The sequence below is a fragment of the Hemibagrus wyckioides genome, linkage group LG21 (assembly GCF_019097595.1).
Source record: "Hemibagrus wyckioides isolate EC202008001 linkage group LG21, SWU_Hwy_1.0, whole genome shotgun sequence".
In the NCBI taxonomy this organism is placed as follows: Eukaryota; Metazoa; Chordata; class Actinopteri; order Siluriformes; family Bagridae; genus Hemibagrus; species Hemibagrus wyckioides.
This window is the reverse complement of record NC_080730.1, coordinates 2388888-2404880: the sequence shown is the minus strand read 5'-3', so window position 1 is coordinate 2404880 and position 15993 is coordinate 2388888. Positions and strand designations below refer to the sequence as shown.

Genomic DNA, 15993 nt, shown 5'->3' with positions numbered 1-15993 from the left:
TTCAGTGGTAAAGAAATGATGATTTTTGAGGAGAACATTTCAGGATTTTTCTCCATATAGTGGACACCAATGATGGGCGTGAGTTTGACCTTCCAGAATGCAGTTTAAATGCAGCTTCAGAGAGCTCTAAACCTCCATCCCAGCCCAGGAAGAAGGCTCTTATCTACACAAACCATCGCTCATTTTCTTAGAAAAATAAAAACTGTGGACTTTTTAACCACAATAGCTCGACTAGCACTAGCTCTAGGATTCGAGTCCGCAACGCTACATATTACGTAATCACATCTGAAGGTCAGGCGTGACGTAGGCGGAGCTACAGACCCAGTGTTTACAAAGCGAACAGGCGAAGACCAAGGAGATTTTTTTCTGGGAATGAACTTCTCCTTTAAGTGTACAATACACTAAATACTGACTCTACAGTACTAATTCTACTAACTATATTAACTTCACTACTGACTATACTCATCTGTTCCCCAGAAGGAGATCGTCAGCGTTCTGCCGAAAACTCAGTGATGCGTGAGAGGACGATGACCCGGTGCTGGAGTTACCTTGGTCTCTGTGAGCTGTCTCTGCAGCAGCTGTAAAGCCTCCGTGTGTCCTCTCTCGCTGTCCTGCAGAGCGGTCAGCTGTTCTTTCATCTCCCTCTGCAATAAAAAAAAATGAGAGAGAAAAATAATCACTCAGTAGTAACTCAGAGATAATCACAGACCATTAAATGGACAAATTAAATGGACAACCTCGGTGCTGAGGGCAAATGATAACTCTCTCTTATCTTCAGGCCATGAGGTTTTTTGATGAGAAAAGATGCAATAGAAATGACTTCCTGTCTTTCTTTTTCATTCGCTCTGCTTTACATGTTGTTGGCAAACGTAAAACCCTCTGTCTGATTCATAGATGTTAAATCGGGTCAAGAGAATATTATAATTTTTTTTTTTTTTTAGAAAACGTGGTTTGTATATGTGGGAAAAAATTGCAGATTATTTGAGATGCAAGACATTATGCTATCTCCATGGCAACATAACATTTCCATCAATCACGAACCAACGATGTTGCCCGTGTTATAACCTCTATATTCCATATTTAACGCAATTAAGAAACACAGTGAAATCTCCAGTTCATGAATATTCCCGTTTTCTCCAATAAAATCACAGAACACCGATGACCACATGGAGTACCTTTCAGAGCGGTTCTTTACCCGCTAGCGCAAATCAACATGAATCACATGTACGCTAATTTACACACAAGCGCACAACATCTTCGACATGAATGCTCTGGATTCCCTGAGTGCTGAGGTTGTTGAAAATCCCACCGCACCGTTATTAAGATCTCCGTAATGGACAATCTGTGCAGTCCGTGCACTCGTACGGAGCAGCGGGTTTATCATAAGGCGATCTTTCGAGTGCTATTTACCTCCCACATGTCCTACAGATCATCAGAAAGCACCCTGGGCTAAAAGCCTTGTATGATTTATTGAGGAATATTAGCATAATTTGTTTTCTTTAGGCATTAGAAGCACCTTGCTTGTCAGGATGGAAACGGCGCGGTGATGCTGTAAAGTCTGAGTGGAGAGTGGGAGGGGGAGAAAGTGGACCTGAGATGAATAAGAAAATAAAATGAGCCTGCAGAGATTTTCTGGGAAAGTGGGCCTTAGCCTTGGCAGATTGAGGACAAGCGGCCACCTCCGTGAGCCCGCAGGCAGAATCAGGACGCGCGAGGCGGCCCGGTCTGGGCTACAGAACCCTAACTACGTGTCCAGCTGTGAAAATCACAGGTCAGAAAATGATGCAGGACAAATTGTATCATTTGCTTAAGATCAGTCATTTGCAAAGAGGCCAAATGGATTAAACAGCATATCGTATCATCATCATTTCATTCACGTCAGTGATTTTGCAGGTGGTTAGAAGGAAAAAAAAATCTTTTGCTCAGTGTATTTACAAAGTTAAGCCATGGAAACAGCTCTGAATCATGCAGACTCCACAAGAACTCTGGAGGTGTTCTGTGGTATCTGGCACAGTTGTCAGGTGGAGGAGCCTCCATGGATCAGACATGTTTGTCCAGCACATCCCACAGAATTTAGAGACTAATCACCTTCAACTCCTTTGTCATGTTCCTCAGTGTGTTTGCAGTGTGTCAGGGAGCATCATCCTGCAGGGTTTAGATCTGTCCACATGATGTGAAAGCAATCATTTCATCAGACCAGACACTTCTTCCTTTTCTCTGTGGTCCAGTTCTGAAGCTCATGTGTTCAACTGTGGGCAGCCTTCAATCTGGAGATGCTCTGACCCAGACGTCTAGACATCAAAGTTTGGCTCTTGACACTCATGTCCTTATTTTTGCCATCTTTCCTGTTTCCAACTCCAACAACTGTCTGTTCTGTCTAATTTATCCCACCTCCTGACAGATAACCAGATAATTAATGTTCTTCATGTCACCTGTCAGTGGTTTTAATGCGATGGCTGATTGATCATCTGTTGATGAGTCTATCCACTGAAGGCTGATTAAAGGGATTCTAATGTATAGACATTTATCTAGAAATTAATGTATATATCAAGAAATGTTCACTGTCTAACAGTTGCTAAATAAAATCACGTGACCATGTGTAATAAAGTAAACTAGACAAACGAGTCAATCCTGACGATGCATGACAGCCCCGCCCCCCTCAAAGCAGGAAAAATGGAAAAGCATAAGGATTTGAGCGAGTTTGACGAAAAGCATCTCCAAAACTGCAGCTCTTGTGGAGTGTTCCTGGTCTGCAGTGGTCAGTACGAGGGCCCCACTTCGCAACTTACAGGACTTAAAGGATCTGCTGCTAACATCTTGGTGCCAGAAACCACAGCACACCTTCAGGCATCTAGTGGAGTCCATGCCTCAATGGGTCAGGGCTGTTTTGGCAGCAAAATGGAGATCGACACAATATTAGGCAGGTGGTCATAATATTATGGCTGATCGCTGTAGTTCTGAACAAAGCTCTTTCTGTTATCTCATGTAAAGTTTCTGTGATCATTAATTAGGACACATTATATTGTGGTACTGTGCAGAGTCGTAATAATCCGTGTGAACAGGACTCGCTCGTCATGTGCGTTCCACATGAATAAAATCATGATTTATTCACCAACAGCTCGTTCGGACTTATTTCACAGTAAAGTGTACAAGGCTGCGGCGAGCCTCGGTGCCTGGGTCTCATGCGGGTTTTGCATTTATATAGCTTTCAAGACTTCAAGGACAAGAGGCAGAGAAAAGCAATTTCACATAATTCACACGGCACCTGCTTGTACATTTTAATGTTGGAGCAGTGCAAGAGGATCGGCGTCATTAAAAAACCCAGCTCACTCGCTCAATTCTAAAGTGAATGCTTACTGGATCATTATACAACTTGATGATGGGTTTTTTTTTAGATTGCTTGTCAAAGAGGTTTGCTTTTACCTCCTGCACTTGAACTGAAGCGTATCCACAGGACAAGCTTTAAAAAAAACACAGGCATCTGCAGTGATGCTGCTGTGTGACAGAGGCTGTAAACAAGCCGTCCCTGCATCAGCCCTCAGGTAGCAGGCACAGGTTCTGCTGCACACTGACCTGAGATGTGTGTTTCAGAGCTCGGTGTGTGGACACTATATGGATTAGAATATTCACATGACTCATCCACAGCTAGTCCTAGTCTTTTGTTTGTCTCCTACTCTTATAGCATCTCTAGAATATAAATGTCCTGCCCCTGGGGGGCATCTTTCTCTAGTAGATCAACAGTAAACATGTTTAATCTGTATTCATTTAAAAAAGGACAGAGTTTACTCTAGATCACGATTATTAAGCACGAATGTTAGAAATACACTATATTGCCAAAGGTTTTGGGACACCCCTCCAAATCATTGAGTTCAGGTGTTGTTTTTCAGGGGTTGGGCTCGGCCCCTTAGTTCCAGTGAAAGGAACTCTTAATGCTTCAGCTTCATACTAAGACATTTTGGACAACTTTTGCCAATATAGTGTATCACTGTATCTCTGATGCTCAACCTCCTAAAGGCAGAAGTAGTAAAAACACACATTCGGTCATCTAGTTCTTGGTAAAGTGCACAGCTGTGGGTGAAGGTGGCTGAAAAACAGTTCTTTGTTGTCCTCTACGGTCAGATTCTTCACTAGATCAGATGTGAATATGGCTGTCACTCTGTTTCCTGTTTCAAAAGGAAAGGCATCAAAATCAGGGCTCTCGAGTAGAGCTGCAGGACTGTAATCACTTAAGCCACAAAAGTTGGCGCTATGTCGGGGATCGGAGCAGTCCCTAAAAGGCAGAAAATTGTCCAAAGTTTGGGATCATTTTAAACTTAAAAAAGAAGGAAACATGGTGCAATGTGTGTATTGTAAAGTAGAACTGGCGTACCACAACAGTACTTCATCAATGCTTCAGCATCTGAACAGAAAGCATCCACTTGTGCACAAGACCAGCTCACACATCGGAGCCGACACAAGGTAACGTAATTGCCCGTCTTCTACTTGACATTCTCTGGTAACGTCAATGTTGATAGCGTGATTGCTAATTAAGATAAACACAGCAGCGCAATTTAGAACGTATGTATTTGTTGTGTAATGTCGCGAGTCAGGTCTAATGTTAAGTTGTGGAAACATTAAGTAGAGAGCTAAACTAATAAATCATATTAAACTGCAAGTAAGCAATGCACCAGATAAGCTGACTCCTTAACGCAAACACGAACCACACACACTTGAACCTTTACTCCTACATCAAAGTAGGCCTAGTAAATTGCAAGTACTGTACATGAACACAACTACTACATAAAGCAAGATATATTCATTTACTTTAAAGTGAGTAGGACTAGATTGCAGCATGACATTTTGTGTATGATGTTAATTTTTTTCTTTTTTCAGTAAATCACAGCGGTGTATAGACACTATGTTCGGACAGCGTCTTCATGCACAGTTGAAGAAGCTGCAGTGATGACAGACAGCATTTCAGATTTTGAAAGAGAAGCATGGGTGGGCTTCTGCGAGATGTGCAGGGCACACCCTGAATTTGACTGTGCAGACCACACTTAAAAACAACAAAACAATCAGTAGTTGCGTTGGTGCTGCCAGAGGTCTCCTTGAACACTTTAAGAAGAGTGAACTGGCTTGTGCCAAACTTAAACAAAAACAGCAACAAATGGGAGCAACTAATGCTAACATAAGATGGAACAGCACCTATCATATGCTGTCCAGGCTCAATGCACAAAGATGGCCCATGACTGCAGCTCTTTCTGATCCTGAAGTCAATACAATGGGAAAACAGCACTACTTGGATCTAAAGCCAGAACAGTGGAGCCTCAGTGAGGAGCTGACTCAGATCCTTGAGCCATTTAAAGGAGCCACAGCAATTCAGAGTGGGGAAAAATGTTCTACTCTCTGCGCTTCCACAGCTGATACAAAACCTCAACAAGTCAGTAAACAGTTCATCATTTGAAACTGCTACAGTAAAGACATTACAGAGAGATATGGTCCAACAGATCACAGAAAGAAAGGTGGAAGGATCTGTTTGTATTTTCACCTGAAGATCCTAAAACTATCCTGCTGGCTGCTGCATTGGATCCCAGGTTCAGGAAACTCAAGTTCTTGCCTGCTGATGAAATGTTTAAAGTTCAGAGCACAATTCTGACCATGGCAATGACCTTAAAAGTTTCTAAGAGAGACGCAGTTTCTTCAGTCATGTTGAAGAACGCGCTGAAAGACGGGGAAGAGCTGAAAGTCTGCCGCCGTTTTCATATGAAATTTAAAGTGGACTGAGACGATCACGAATTCTTGTAGAGTTTATGGAGAATCGCAGAATTCTTAGGGTGGCTGAATAGAAATGTTAAAATTTTGGCTCCTCCCCGTCTTTCAGCGCGTTCTTCAATCCGACTGAAGAAACCGCAAGGATCAGAGGACAAGTGTGTGTGTGTGAGATCAGGAAGACTCGTATTTGGCTTGTTCAGTATTCAAATGTTAGACACATCTGTGCAATACAGTGGAATGCTACAATAAGTTTACCATCCTACCCTGTTAGTCTAACCTTTATTTTATTTTATTTATTTATTTATATTTTTTATTATTATACCCTCATTGTGGGCGGAGTCCCCCTTAAATGAAAATCCTAGACTCGCCCCTGATTGTGCCCATATACACAGTTGTAAAATGCTGTCTGGCACCTGTTTGATTTTATTTAGCGTGTTAGTTGCGTGTTGGTTTTATTTAGCGTGTTAGTTGCGTGTTGGTTTTATTTAGCGTGTAAATTGTGTGTTGAACTGATTTACAAAATTGTTTTTCTTCAGGGATTTTTTTTCAGGTGACAATTATTTATTCTATAAAAAGTGATTTAAGTTAAGTCTGCAGTTTGCACTTTACAAATCCCTCATAATTTGTTATACTTTATTACTTTATTTTACTAGAATAATTAGAACTTGTAAAGACTGGTGAAAGTCTGCATTTTATAAATCCCCAACAAAGGTTTTTATGTTGTTGCATTGATTACTGTGTTTTCCAAAATAACAAAAAAAAACTTGTTAGCGAAAGTAATTTTGTACTTTGCACTTTTAGTCCAAATTAGCAGTTCATATGTTTGTTTATACTGTTTTTGCTCAAATTAAAAAAATCTATTCTATAGTCTCTAGTGGTTTATTAATTTTTTTAAAGAAAAATAATCGTTTTAAAATCGAAAATCGAATTTTGTTTTAAAAACTCGGAGATTCAATTTTTTGGACATATCGCCCAGCTCTAACTACCAGCCTAATGGAAGAGGACCCATCAACACATACCAAGGACAGATCATTCCACAGTATTCTGGGATCATCATCAGAGTCCAACTCTAGTGATGATGAGGATGAGCAGAGCCAGGTGGTACAGAGTACTTTGGAGAACATCCTCTCTCCAAGAAAGATAACCCACTATCATGGTGGAAAGCAAATACAGCATCCAACCTCATTTCAAGTCATTTCTGAATATCCCAGCCATACCCACACCCTCAGAACGTTTATTCTCAGCTGCTGGGAACATTGCATCTAAGCGTAGGGCAAGCCTCAGTGCTGAACACGTGGATATGCTCACATTTTCCTCATTGCAGCCATTACTTGCTCTTTTAAAGGCACACAATCATGCCCCATGACTACCTTATAGAGGAGATGCAATGCTATCTAAGTGCAATGTCTTCTGAGTTACATCTTAAATTGTATTTTATATATATATATAGTTTGTTTCTTACCTTTTTGTTATTTATTCTTCATTCTTTATTTGAAATAGTATTATTATTGTTTAAAAATGCAAATGTCTATTTTAACCGATTACCCGATTAATCGCTGCAATATTCAGTAGAATACTCGATACAGCACTACTCTTGAGACACTGCATGTGGGCTTTAGGAGACCGTCTGCGTTGATTAACCCAAGTTTGACGTGACATTTCCCCAGGATGCCACACCACAGAGAATAAGGTTACTGGGAAATGACTACACATCAAAAATAAATAAATAAATAAATAAATAAATAAATAAATAAATAAATGCCTCCTTTCTCTCACGCCGGCTCTGGATAACGACAAAATCTAAAAATAAAGATCAGAGGCATTTGTCTGTAAGCAATTCGGATTTCATGAAGTTTCGTCTCTCTTCATTACACACAACAGCTTGCTGAAGAGAAGGTAATGAAGGAAGAACAAATAATGAAGAGAATCAGGATGCTCAGGACACACACACACACACAGCACTGCTGAAGAGGAAACAACAACGCAGATGCTAACCGCACAACTGCATGGCCCTCGTTAACAACACACCCAGAAGGCGGGCTCCTGCAAGGACGCTTGAGCATAACCTCGTCAGAGCCGGAGGCATAATTCTGTCAGCCGACATAAAATCCACGTGCAGTCGCACGCTCTCTGTCCTACCTCCATTTGAGTGCTGCGTAAATCAGGCTAGAAAAGCATCATCTGCACCGCATCCTCTCCAAAGACACCGTAAGTCATGCTCCGGCACAGACAGGAAGAGAGACACGGAGGTCGCATGATTCAAAGGCGTGATTCATCTGGCCATCGGCCTGCGTTCTCCTCCAGGATGACACACGAGAAAGCTTTAGAAGACATCATAAGGCTGCTCGGAGTCGACACGACGTACAAAGAGCTCGGTGATGAACAATGGAGTTAAGTGGAGATGAAAAGCTTTTGAAAAGCTTCATCCACTTCAGAATGTCTGGAAACACACTTTCCAGGTTTATGGTACAAATTGAAATATGTTGTATTATTTACAAGATGACGTGATGACTTCTTCTGAAGCAATAAAACTTCATATGTATTACACACAGTGTCAGAAATAATAACTCCTCAAATCTAAGTATTATTAATCATTTATTACTACTGAGAAACCTATATGTTAATAACGACCATACAAACCTAACAGACATCTCTGTAAATATGTGCATTAAATACAAAGATAAATAAGAAAAATACAAATACAAAAACACCTTACAGTTTATCTCATTTTATACAACTGAGCAATCGACTGTTTAAGGGCCTTGCGCAGGGGCCCAGCAGTGCTTTTTGACCAGTAGACCAACACCTTCACCACTAAGGTACCACATCCCTGTAACTATAATTAAGGGGAGGGTACAGAGGGGAAGGGGGAGGGAGAGAGAGAGAGAGAGAGAGAGAGAACAAGAGAACGAGAGAGAGAGAAAGAACGAGACAGAGAGAAACAGTCTATGAAGGCACTCAAAGCTCTGAGGCTGGACTCTGGGGGTCCATCCAAAAAACTAGAGCCATAAATTGGGTTAAAATAATCCTTAAGATCCAGAGCTTTGGGGATCAGTTACTTTACAACAGCAGCAGATTCCTGTTATGCTAATATTACAAACGCTCCATGAAAGATCAGGATCACATGACCAGCCTGCTCTGCACTGGAAATATATTTCAGTTTTATAAAGTTATTACTCATCTAAAAAGAGACGAAAGATTTCAGAAATAATGTTTATTCTGAAGAGATCTGAAGCACACTGGCCAGGAGAGCTGAACACTAATCTCTCTAATCACTCTGCTCTCATTTTCTGGGCAAATATTACTCTAAAGATACTCAAGGCCCTCGAAAAGCAGTGCTCCTGTTTGACTTTCTCAGGTACATTACGGTGAGGTCAGCAGATTGTGCCGTGATAACACATGGCTCAGCGAGATGGAGAAGGCAGAACGTACAGAATATTAAGCGCTTACTGAGAGGAGAGTGGCCAATGAGGCATCACAGAGCAGCCAGCTGAGTGACCCTGCTAGGGCACCACATACACTACTGTCTCACTACTCTTACACACAACATAACAGCTTGCTTATTTAAAATCGTGCACTTACATGACCGCTACATCTCAGGGGCTCGCTTTGGTATCAGCTCGATTATTACATGTTCCTGTCTCTCTCTCTCCCTGTCTTTTTCTCTCTGTCTGTCTGTCTCACTCTCTCTGTCTCTGTGCCTGTCTCTCTCTGTCTCTCCCCCTCTCTGTTCTTTTTCTTTTTCTCTCAATTTCTCTCTACCTTTCTGTCTCTCACTCTATCTATCTCACTGTCTCTCTATCCATGTCTCTCTCTCTATCTCTGTTCTCTCTCTCCGTCACACTCTCTCTTTCTCTCTGTCTCTATTCTTTCTTTGTTTCTCTCTCTCTCTCTCTCTCTCTCTGTCTCTCTCTCTCACTGTCTCTTTCTATCTATCTGTTACCTGATGATAAACACTAGTATCTCACACACCAGTATCTCATTCCCTCACAGTGAAAGAAAGGGTCTAATATTTCATACTTTAAATGAAAATGAATCCCTCACTGAATGTTTGTCCGGTGGATCCTGGTGGTGATGGGGAACTAAATCAGCACGGGTACTTAAGTGTGGCATGGCGGTGGAAATCTGGTGTCTGAAAAAGACGAGGAGGTTTTTTTTATATTCATTTTTCCCGGAGTGAGGAATGAAAAACGACAAACGTGCACTTGAAACAGAGTGTTGTGTCAGTCTGGGAAATCTCTCCGCTATTTCTTTGCCTTTCTGCAGAATAAATTGCTTTCAGGATGGACGGCTGCTTGGCCTCCATCGTACAGTCGGAGCACGTCCTCAGCCTGCTGGTACGGCGCGGTGTGGTCAGGCTGTGGCTCTGCACCTCGCCTGGGTATGATGGCCATATGTTTGTGAGGTTAAAAGTGTGAAGTAAACTGTTTAAACTGCGCTGGTGTGCATGAGGAAGCAGGATTCATCTACAGGACAGAGCACAGTGGGAGACAGGATGATGATGATGGAGGTGATGATGATGATGGGGGTGGTTGTGCTGTAGTACAGCGATTGGGAGAACTGTAATGAAAGCGCTTTAGCCTTCACGCTGACACAGCCTGTCCATCTTCCTGTCAGCTCTGACCTCCCTCTGACTGCTGCTGCTGCACACGGCAAGGGAAAGACAACATTAGCAGCTCACCACCTTCCTAATTGATAGATGTCAGCCAGGAGATTAGAGGAGAGGCCACAGGAAAGGCAGGCGGAGGCAGGAAATGGGTCACGATTACCAGATTCACCGAGCACCTATAAACACAACATGGACAGAACCTGGACATTTATTTACTGGGGAGAACCAATACACCTAAAGGGATCACTATCTGTCTCTGCTCTCTCTCTATCTATATCTCTGTCCCTCTATCTCTGTCTTTCTGTCTCTCTCTCTATCTCTCGCTCTCTCTGTCTCTCTCCCTCTCCATCTCTTCCCCCCTTTCTATTTCTCTCTCTCTCTCTCTCTCTCTCTCTGTCGGTTTCCCTTTCTGTCTCTCTCTGTCTGTCTCTCCATCTCCATCTCTCTCTCTCTCTCTCTCTAACCCCACACCAGTGTCTCATTTCCTCACGGTGAAGGAAAGGGTCTAATATTTCCCACTTTAAATGAAAAGTAATGTCTCACTGAATGTTTGACTAAAAGAGGTGGAGAACGGACAAGCATTGAGATAAAAGTCCATCTGTCTTTACATATTTATGAGTATATATGAACTTCAGTGATGAAAAAGGTCTCTACTGATACCAGGGTAACAAATATTATATATTTATCTAAAAGGCCACTCTGGACCAAAGTGCCTCTGCACGTCATTACTGGATCTCATGTGCTGTTAGATACAGGTGTGTTTTGTTCTGTGGTGTGAAAACTTATGCAATTAATTCTCTTTTGTGCATCACTGTAAGAGAACTTAAAACTTATTAGAGGATGAGTAAAAGGGAGAGAAAAGTCCCTTGTGGGCCGGGCAGGTCATCTGATGATCCTGGAGCATTTGGTGTGAGGTTTAATATAAACCATTGAAAGTGTGTGTGAATTCCAGCGTGACATATGAAAGAATGCTGTCCTGGCAGAAGAGCCTGAAGAGCGGGGTGTCATGAGGCGAGGCGAGGCTGCTCCTGCACAACCCAGAACTTCACATCACATTACATCATGCAGACGTCCAGAAGATGAAGGCCAAGCTCATTTCGCTCTTCTGACTCACAGTGCAATTTGTCCGACAACCTGCGCCAAATGAACAGAGCGAGCGTGTAGAATCGGTCGTGTCGTGCGTGTCTGAACGTGTCCAAGCATCGGTACTCATCCCACGCACGTGCATGCTGACACGCCAATCTGAAGCACATTTCCAGGCTGGATGGAAAACTGAAGCGATGATTCACTCACGCCAACACACAGGAAGGACGGCGTTCACGGCTCGCCGCCTTCCTAACTGATGGACCCGGAGATTAGAGGAGAGGTCACGGGAAAAGCAGAGAACGGGAGAAAATTGATCCTGAACATAATTTTTTATAGCAAAAGTACATTCAGATGGTGTGAAATGGCAACCGAGTCCGATCTAAAAGCGTCCGATCTCACTCCAGAGCGAGGGAAGAGCTACGGAGGTTTACTCATAAAATTTATGACTGAAAACACACACTGAGTTCTGCTATGAGACGATACGTGATAGAGAAATCACACACACAAATTAAATTAATTAAAGCATTAATTCATTAAAGTGCAGCCAAATATCTTTCGACTTAAACCAAGTTAAAAAAAATTCTAGCTATACGTTGTGTTGCTGTTGCTAAGGTCATCAACCTGAACAGAACGTGAACGTTCACTGGTCGAATTATCGTCACCTGCCCCGCCCATTTTTCAAAGCTAACTCATAGCTAACCGTTGCTGTGGGTTTGAGCTACACGGTGCGCATCTGCTATGGACTCGTATTCACCTCAATGTAAAGACGGCCACTAAACATGATTTCTCAATGAACAATCATGAATTCTTGAGGCTGGAGTGCTAAAGTTGTTTTCTTTTTATTAAAAAAGAGGGCAGCTAATCGTTTTCCTGAATGGAAAGGAAAAGCGCTAATGTTTCTGAGGCGACTGCAGAGGCGGAAGGAGAGAGCTCTGCAGCATTCTAATGACGGAGGGAGCAGGAGGGGTGAGCTCACCTCCGAGCAGGAAGGGGAGAGCTCCATTGAGCTGGAAAACACACAGCGACAGCGGAGAGAGAGAGAGAGAGAGAGAGAGAGAGAGGGAGAGAGAGAGGGAGAGAGAAGGAAAGACAGAGAGAGAGAGGGAGAGAGAGAGAGAGAGAGAGAGGGAGAGGAGTAAGTCACATAACCCCAGATCCCAGCACACACCTCTGCTCCTGTGCTCCTGAGCTCTATGTTATTTTGTCAGTGGTGTTTTCTCCCAGAGCGTTGGGCAGGACTGAGGACACACTCGCCCAAACGAAGAAACGTATTAGAATACGAGTGAGTGATGGCTGCACCATTGTGAGCAGTGTGAAACAAAACTAAAAATATCTTGGGTTTGGAGATTAAACTTAAATCTAATATAAAAATCTGAATGCACACAGCGTGTTTATTCTGCAGCACAGAAAATACTGAACAGGGATGAAGCATAATTACATGCTTATACATCGCTTATGTCATGCTTACGCAGCTGCTCATTGGGCAACTCAAAGGACAAACAAATGAGTTCATGAGCCAGAGGGTGGAGCAGAGTTGCATTCACGAGCTAGAGGGCGGAGCCAAGTTGTGTTGATGAGACCGAGGGCGGAGCTGAGACGAGTTAATGAGCCAGAGGGCGGAGCCGTGTTGAGTTCATGACAACTGAGACTATGGAATCTGCTACTTACGTGCAGGTAAAAAAAACGAACCGGATAGCAAATAAACTAAAAAATATCTTGATATCTTAAAATGCAAAATAACTAATTAATATTCAATAATTATAAAAATCAATAAATAACATTTCCATCAATTTCGTGTTATGTGCAACTCGACAGGCAAAGCTCTCTGACAAGGCACTTTTTTTTGATCCAACACGGAGGCGTTAACTTTCTTTCCAACTCTTAAGGTCATGTTTATGGAGGTGAGTGTTCCACAGCACAGCCTCAGCTCGATAATTTATCCTGGACAAATAGCTGCGAAGTGAAAGTGCAAACAAGCCTTCAGGTCACACCAGGAAGCTGAAAGTTCATTTCCCTTCTGGGCGAAGGCGTGAAAAAAAAAAAGCCGTGCTGCGGTGGCGGTGTTCGGAAGCGGCGTGACGGACGGTCTGTTCCTGATGCTGGACGGCAGAGCTGATTTACTAAATCGGACAGAAACACCCACCATCCCCCAACACGCCCCCCCATCTGCGCAATTAAATCTCATCTGGAGCAAACTATAAAAAGCCTGTGTTCCTGTGTGCAGAGGAATTACACCAGATTACAGAACAATGGTGAGTGATCTGTGCTAATTCTCCTGCTTAATCACAGCTCGGGGTCAGGCTTCACCATCTCACACCACGTAGCATTGATCCAAGGCTGGGTCTAAAGGCACCACAGGGATGATGTCCGTGAGAGATCTTAAATCTAAGAAGCAAAAACATCCATCCATTAGCTTCTAGCTGATCTGTATTAGCATGCTAGCTAGGACAGTTTAGAGAACAGTCAGAAGCAGAAGCCACACCTCTACTGAAAACCTCGGATCGACTGATTTAAACAGGTGGAATCGGGTGTGGCTTCTGCTAGATTGGAATGAAAACCTACACCTTCACCAGCTCTGGAGAAGCCACTTTCACACTCTCACACCAGGTCAGCACTCTCCTGCTGTCCCCCATCTCTCTCTGTCCTGATTGGCTGTTTACACTTGGCACATGACACTCAAATCCAGAGTTATGAGACATTTATCTCATTTAAACACCTGAGCAGTTGAGGTTTAAGTGCAGGGATTTGGACTCACAACCTTCTGATCTTCTCTGTGGCTGTTGCTCCTCTTGAAACACGTGGAACTCTTATCTCATGACTGATGAGACATAATGAGACAAAACCTAACCTGCTGATCCTCCTGTAGGTCAGACTCCAGTTACGTGAAGCGTGTCTAACCTACATTTGATCAGAAAGCTGTTTAAGGCGCTGGGGTTTGGATTCTGCAGCACTGTGGGAACGTTTGCTGGAACGTCTCAGTTAAATATACAAATATGCTTTCCCAGGCAGCGTGTGGAGGAACAGGGTTTTAATAATCCCTCCAGGATTTCACTACTTTTTCTTGTGATTGTCGCAGCCAAAATGGACAGCCATTGATCAGGTATAACATTGTGAGCAGTGAGAGGTGAAGTGAATAAGACTGATGATCTCCTCATCATGGCACCTGTTAGTGGGTGGGATATATTAGGCAGCAAGGCAACATTTTGTCCTCAAAGTTGATGTTAGAAGCAGGAAAAATGGACAAGTGTAAGGATTTGAGCGAGTTTGACGAAGGGCCAAATTGTGATGGCTAGACCACTGGATCAGAGCATCTCCAAAACTGCAGCTCTTGTGGGGTGTTCCCGGTCTGCAGTGGTCAATATCTATCAAAAGTGGTCCAAGGAAGGAACAGTGGTGAACCGGTGACAGGGTCATGGACGGTCAAGGCTCATTGATGCACGTGGGGAGAGAAGGCTGACCCGTGTGATCCGATCCAACTGACGAGCTACTGTTGCTCAAATTGCTGAAGAAGCTAATGCTGGTCCGATAGAAAGGTTTCATAATACACAGTGCAGGACGGGTCAGGGCAAGAAAAGGGGACCAACACAATAATGTTATGCCTTATCGGAGTATATAAAAACGTCCATCATTTGTTTTGTGATTCTGATTCCGAGTTGAAGAGAAACAGTACAGAATTCTGCTTGTTAGGAGACAGAGGAAGGAGGAGGGGAAAGAGGAGGGGAAAAAACACATACATGTCTGATTTGGACATAAATAAAACAGCAGCAGGATGTGTAAAATATAAAACAGAAAACGTCCCGAGGACTTGAGGTAAATTTAATCTTAAAGGTTTTAGAGGAAATGCAAACCTAAATTTACAAATCTAATTAAAAAACAGAAAGTTTTCCCAACAGCTGCTCATATCAGACAAAATCCAGACTGGAAAGCTCTTTTACACACCGGGACGAAGGAACATCTGCTGAAAGCTGAAACAAGCGTTACTGCAGAAACGTGAACGTTTCCATCGTCCCGTGTGGACGAACATCGGACTCTCGGACGTTAAAGTGCAGTGGGGAAAGTCTGACTCGCGCCTCATTAAGCGTCGGGTCGCGTGCGGATACGTCCTCGCTCCGCTTTGTCACCTTGTATTAGCGGTTTGGCCGAGCGTGTGAAGCCTTACAGCATGTGTAACAGAACATGGCGCTCTGCCTTTCCCTGTGGCTGTTTTCTCGCCGGATTCCCTGCTGACCGCCTGCAGCATGCTCAGGCCACAGTTACACCAGAGCCTCCACTAGCTGCTTCTTTCTACACAGAAAAAGAGAAACTACACCAGAGGAGGAGGAAGGTCAGATCAGATGGTGTTCTCACTCGAGGGTGCGACAAACACAGCAGCAAAGACACAATAAAATGTGTTATTTTGTACATCAGTTTGTTTGTCCGTTTATGGACTTCCAGAGCCACTGAGAACAGGAAGTGGTTTAAGTGTAATAAAGTCCTGATATCAGATTTCAAGGGAATGACAACACTTGCTTTATATAAAGAAAGCGATGCGGCGGTGCGTTAAACTT

The 15993-nt window shown here is 43.1% G+C and overlaps 1 protein-coding gene across 2 annotated transcripts in view; it reads right to left on the bottom strand.

The window, feature by feature from the left end:
• The window catches only part of LOC131342486 (E3 ubiquitin-protein ligase TRIM62), a 40508-nt gene that overhangs the window by 14057 nt on the left and 10458 nt on the right, over window positions 1-15993 (bottom strand). For both annotated transcript variants that reach the window (XM_058373446.1, XM_058373447.1), the window contains exon 3: window positions 549-644. In XM_058373446.1, the coding sequence (XP_058229429.1) occupies window positions 549-644 (96 nt within the window). The remainder of the gene's footprint in view (window positions 1-548; window positions 645-15993) is intronic.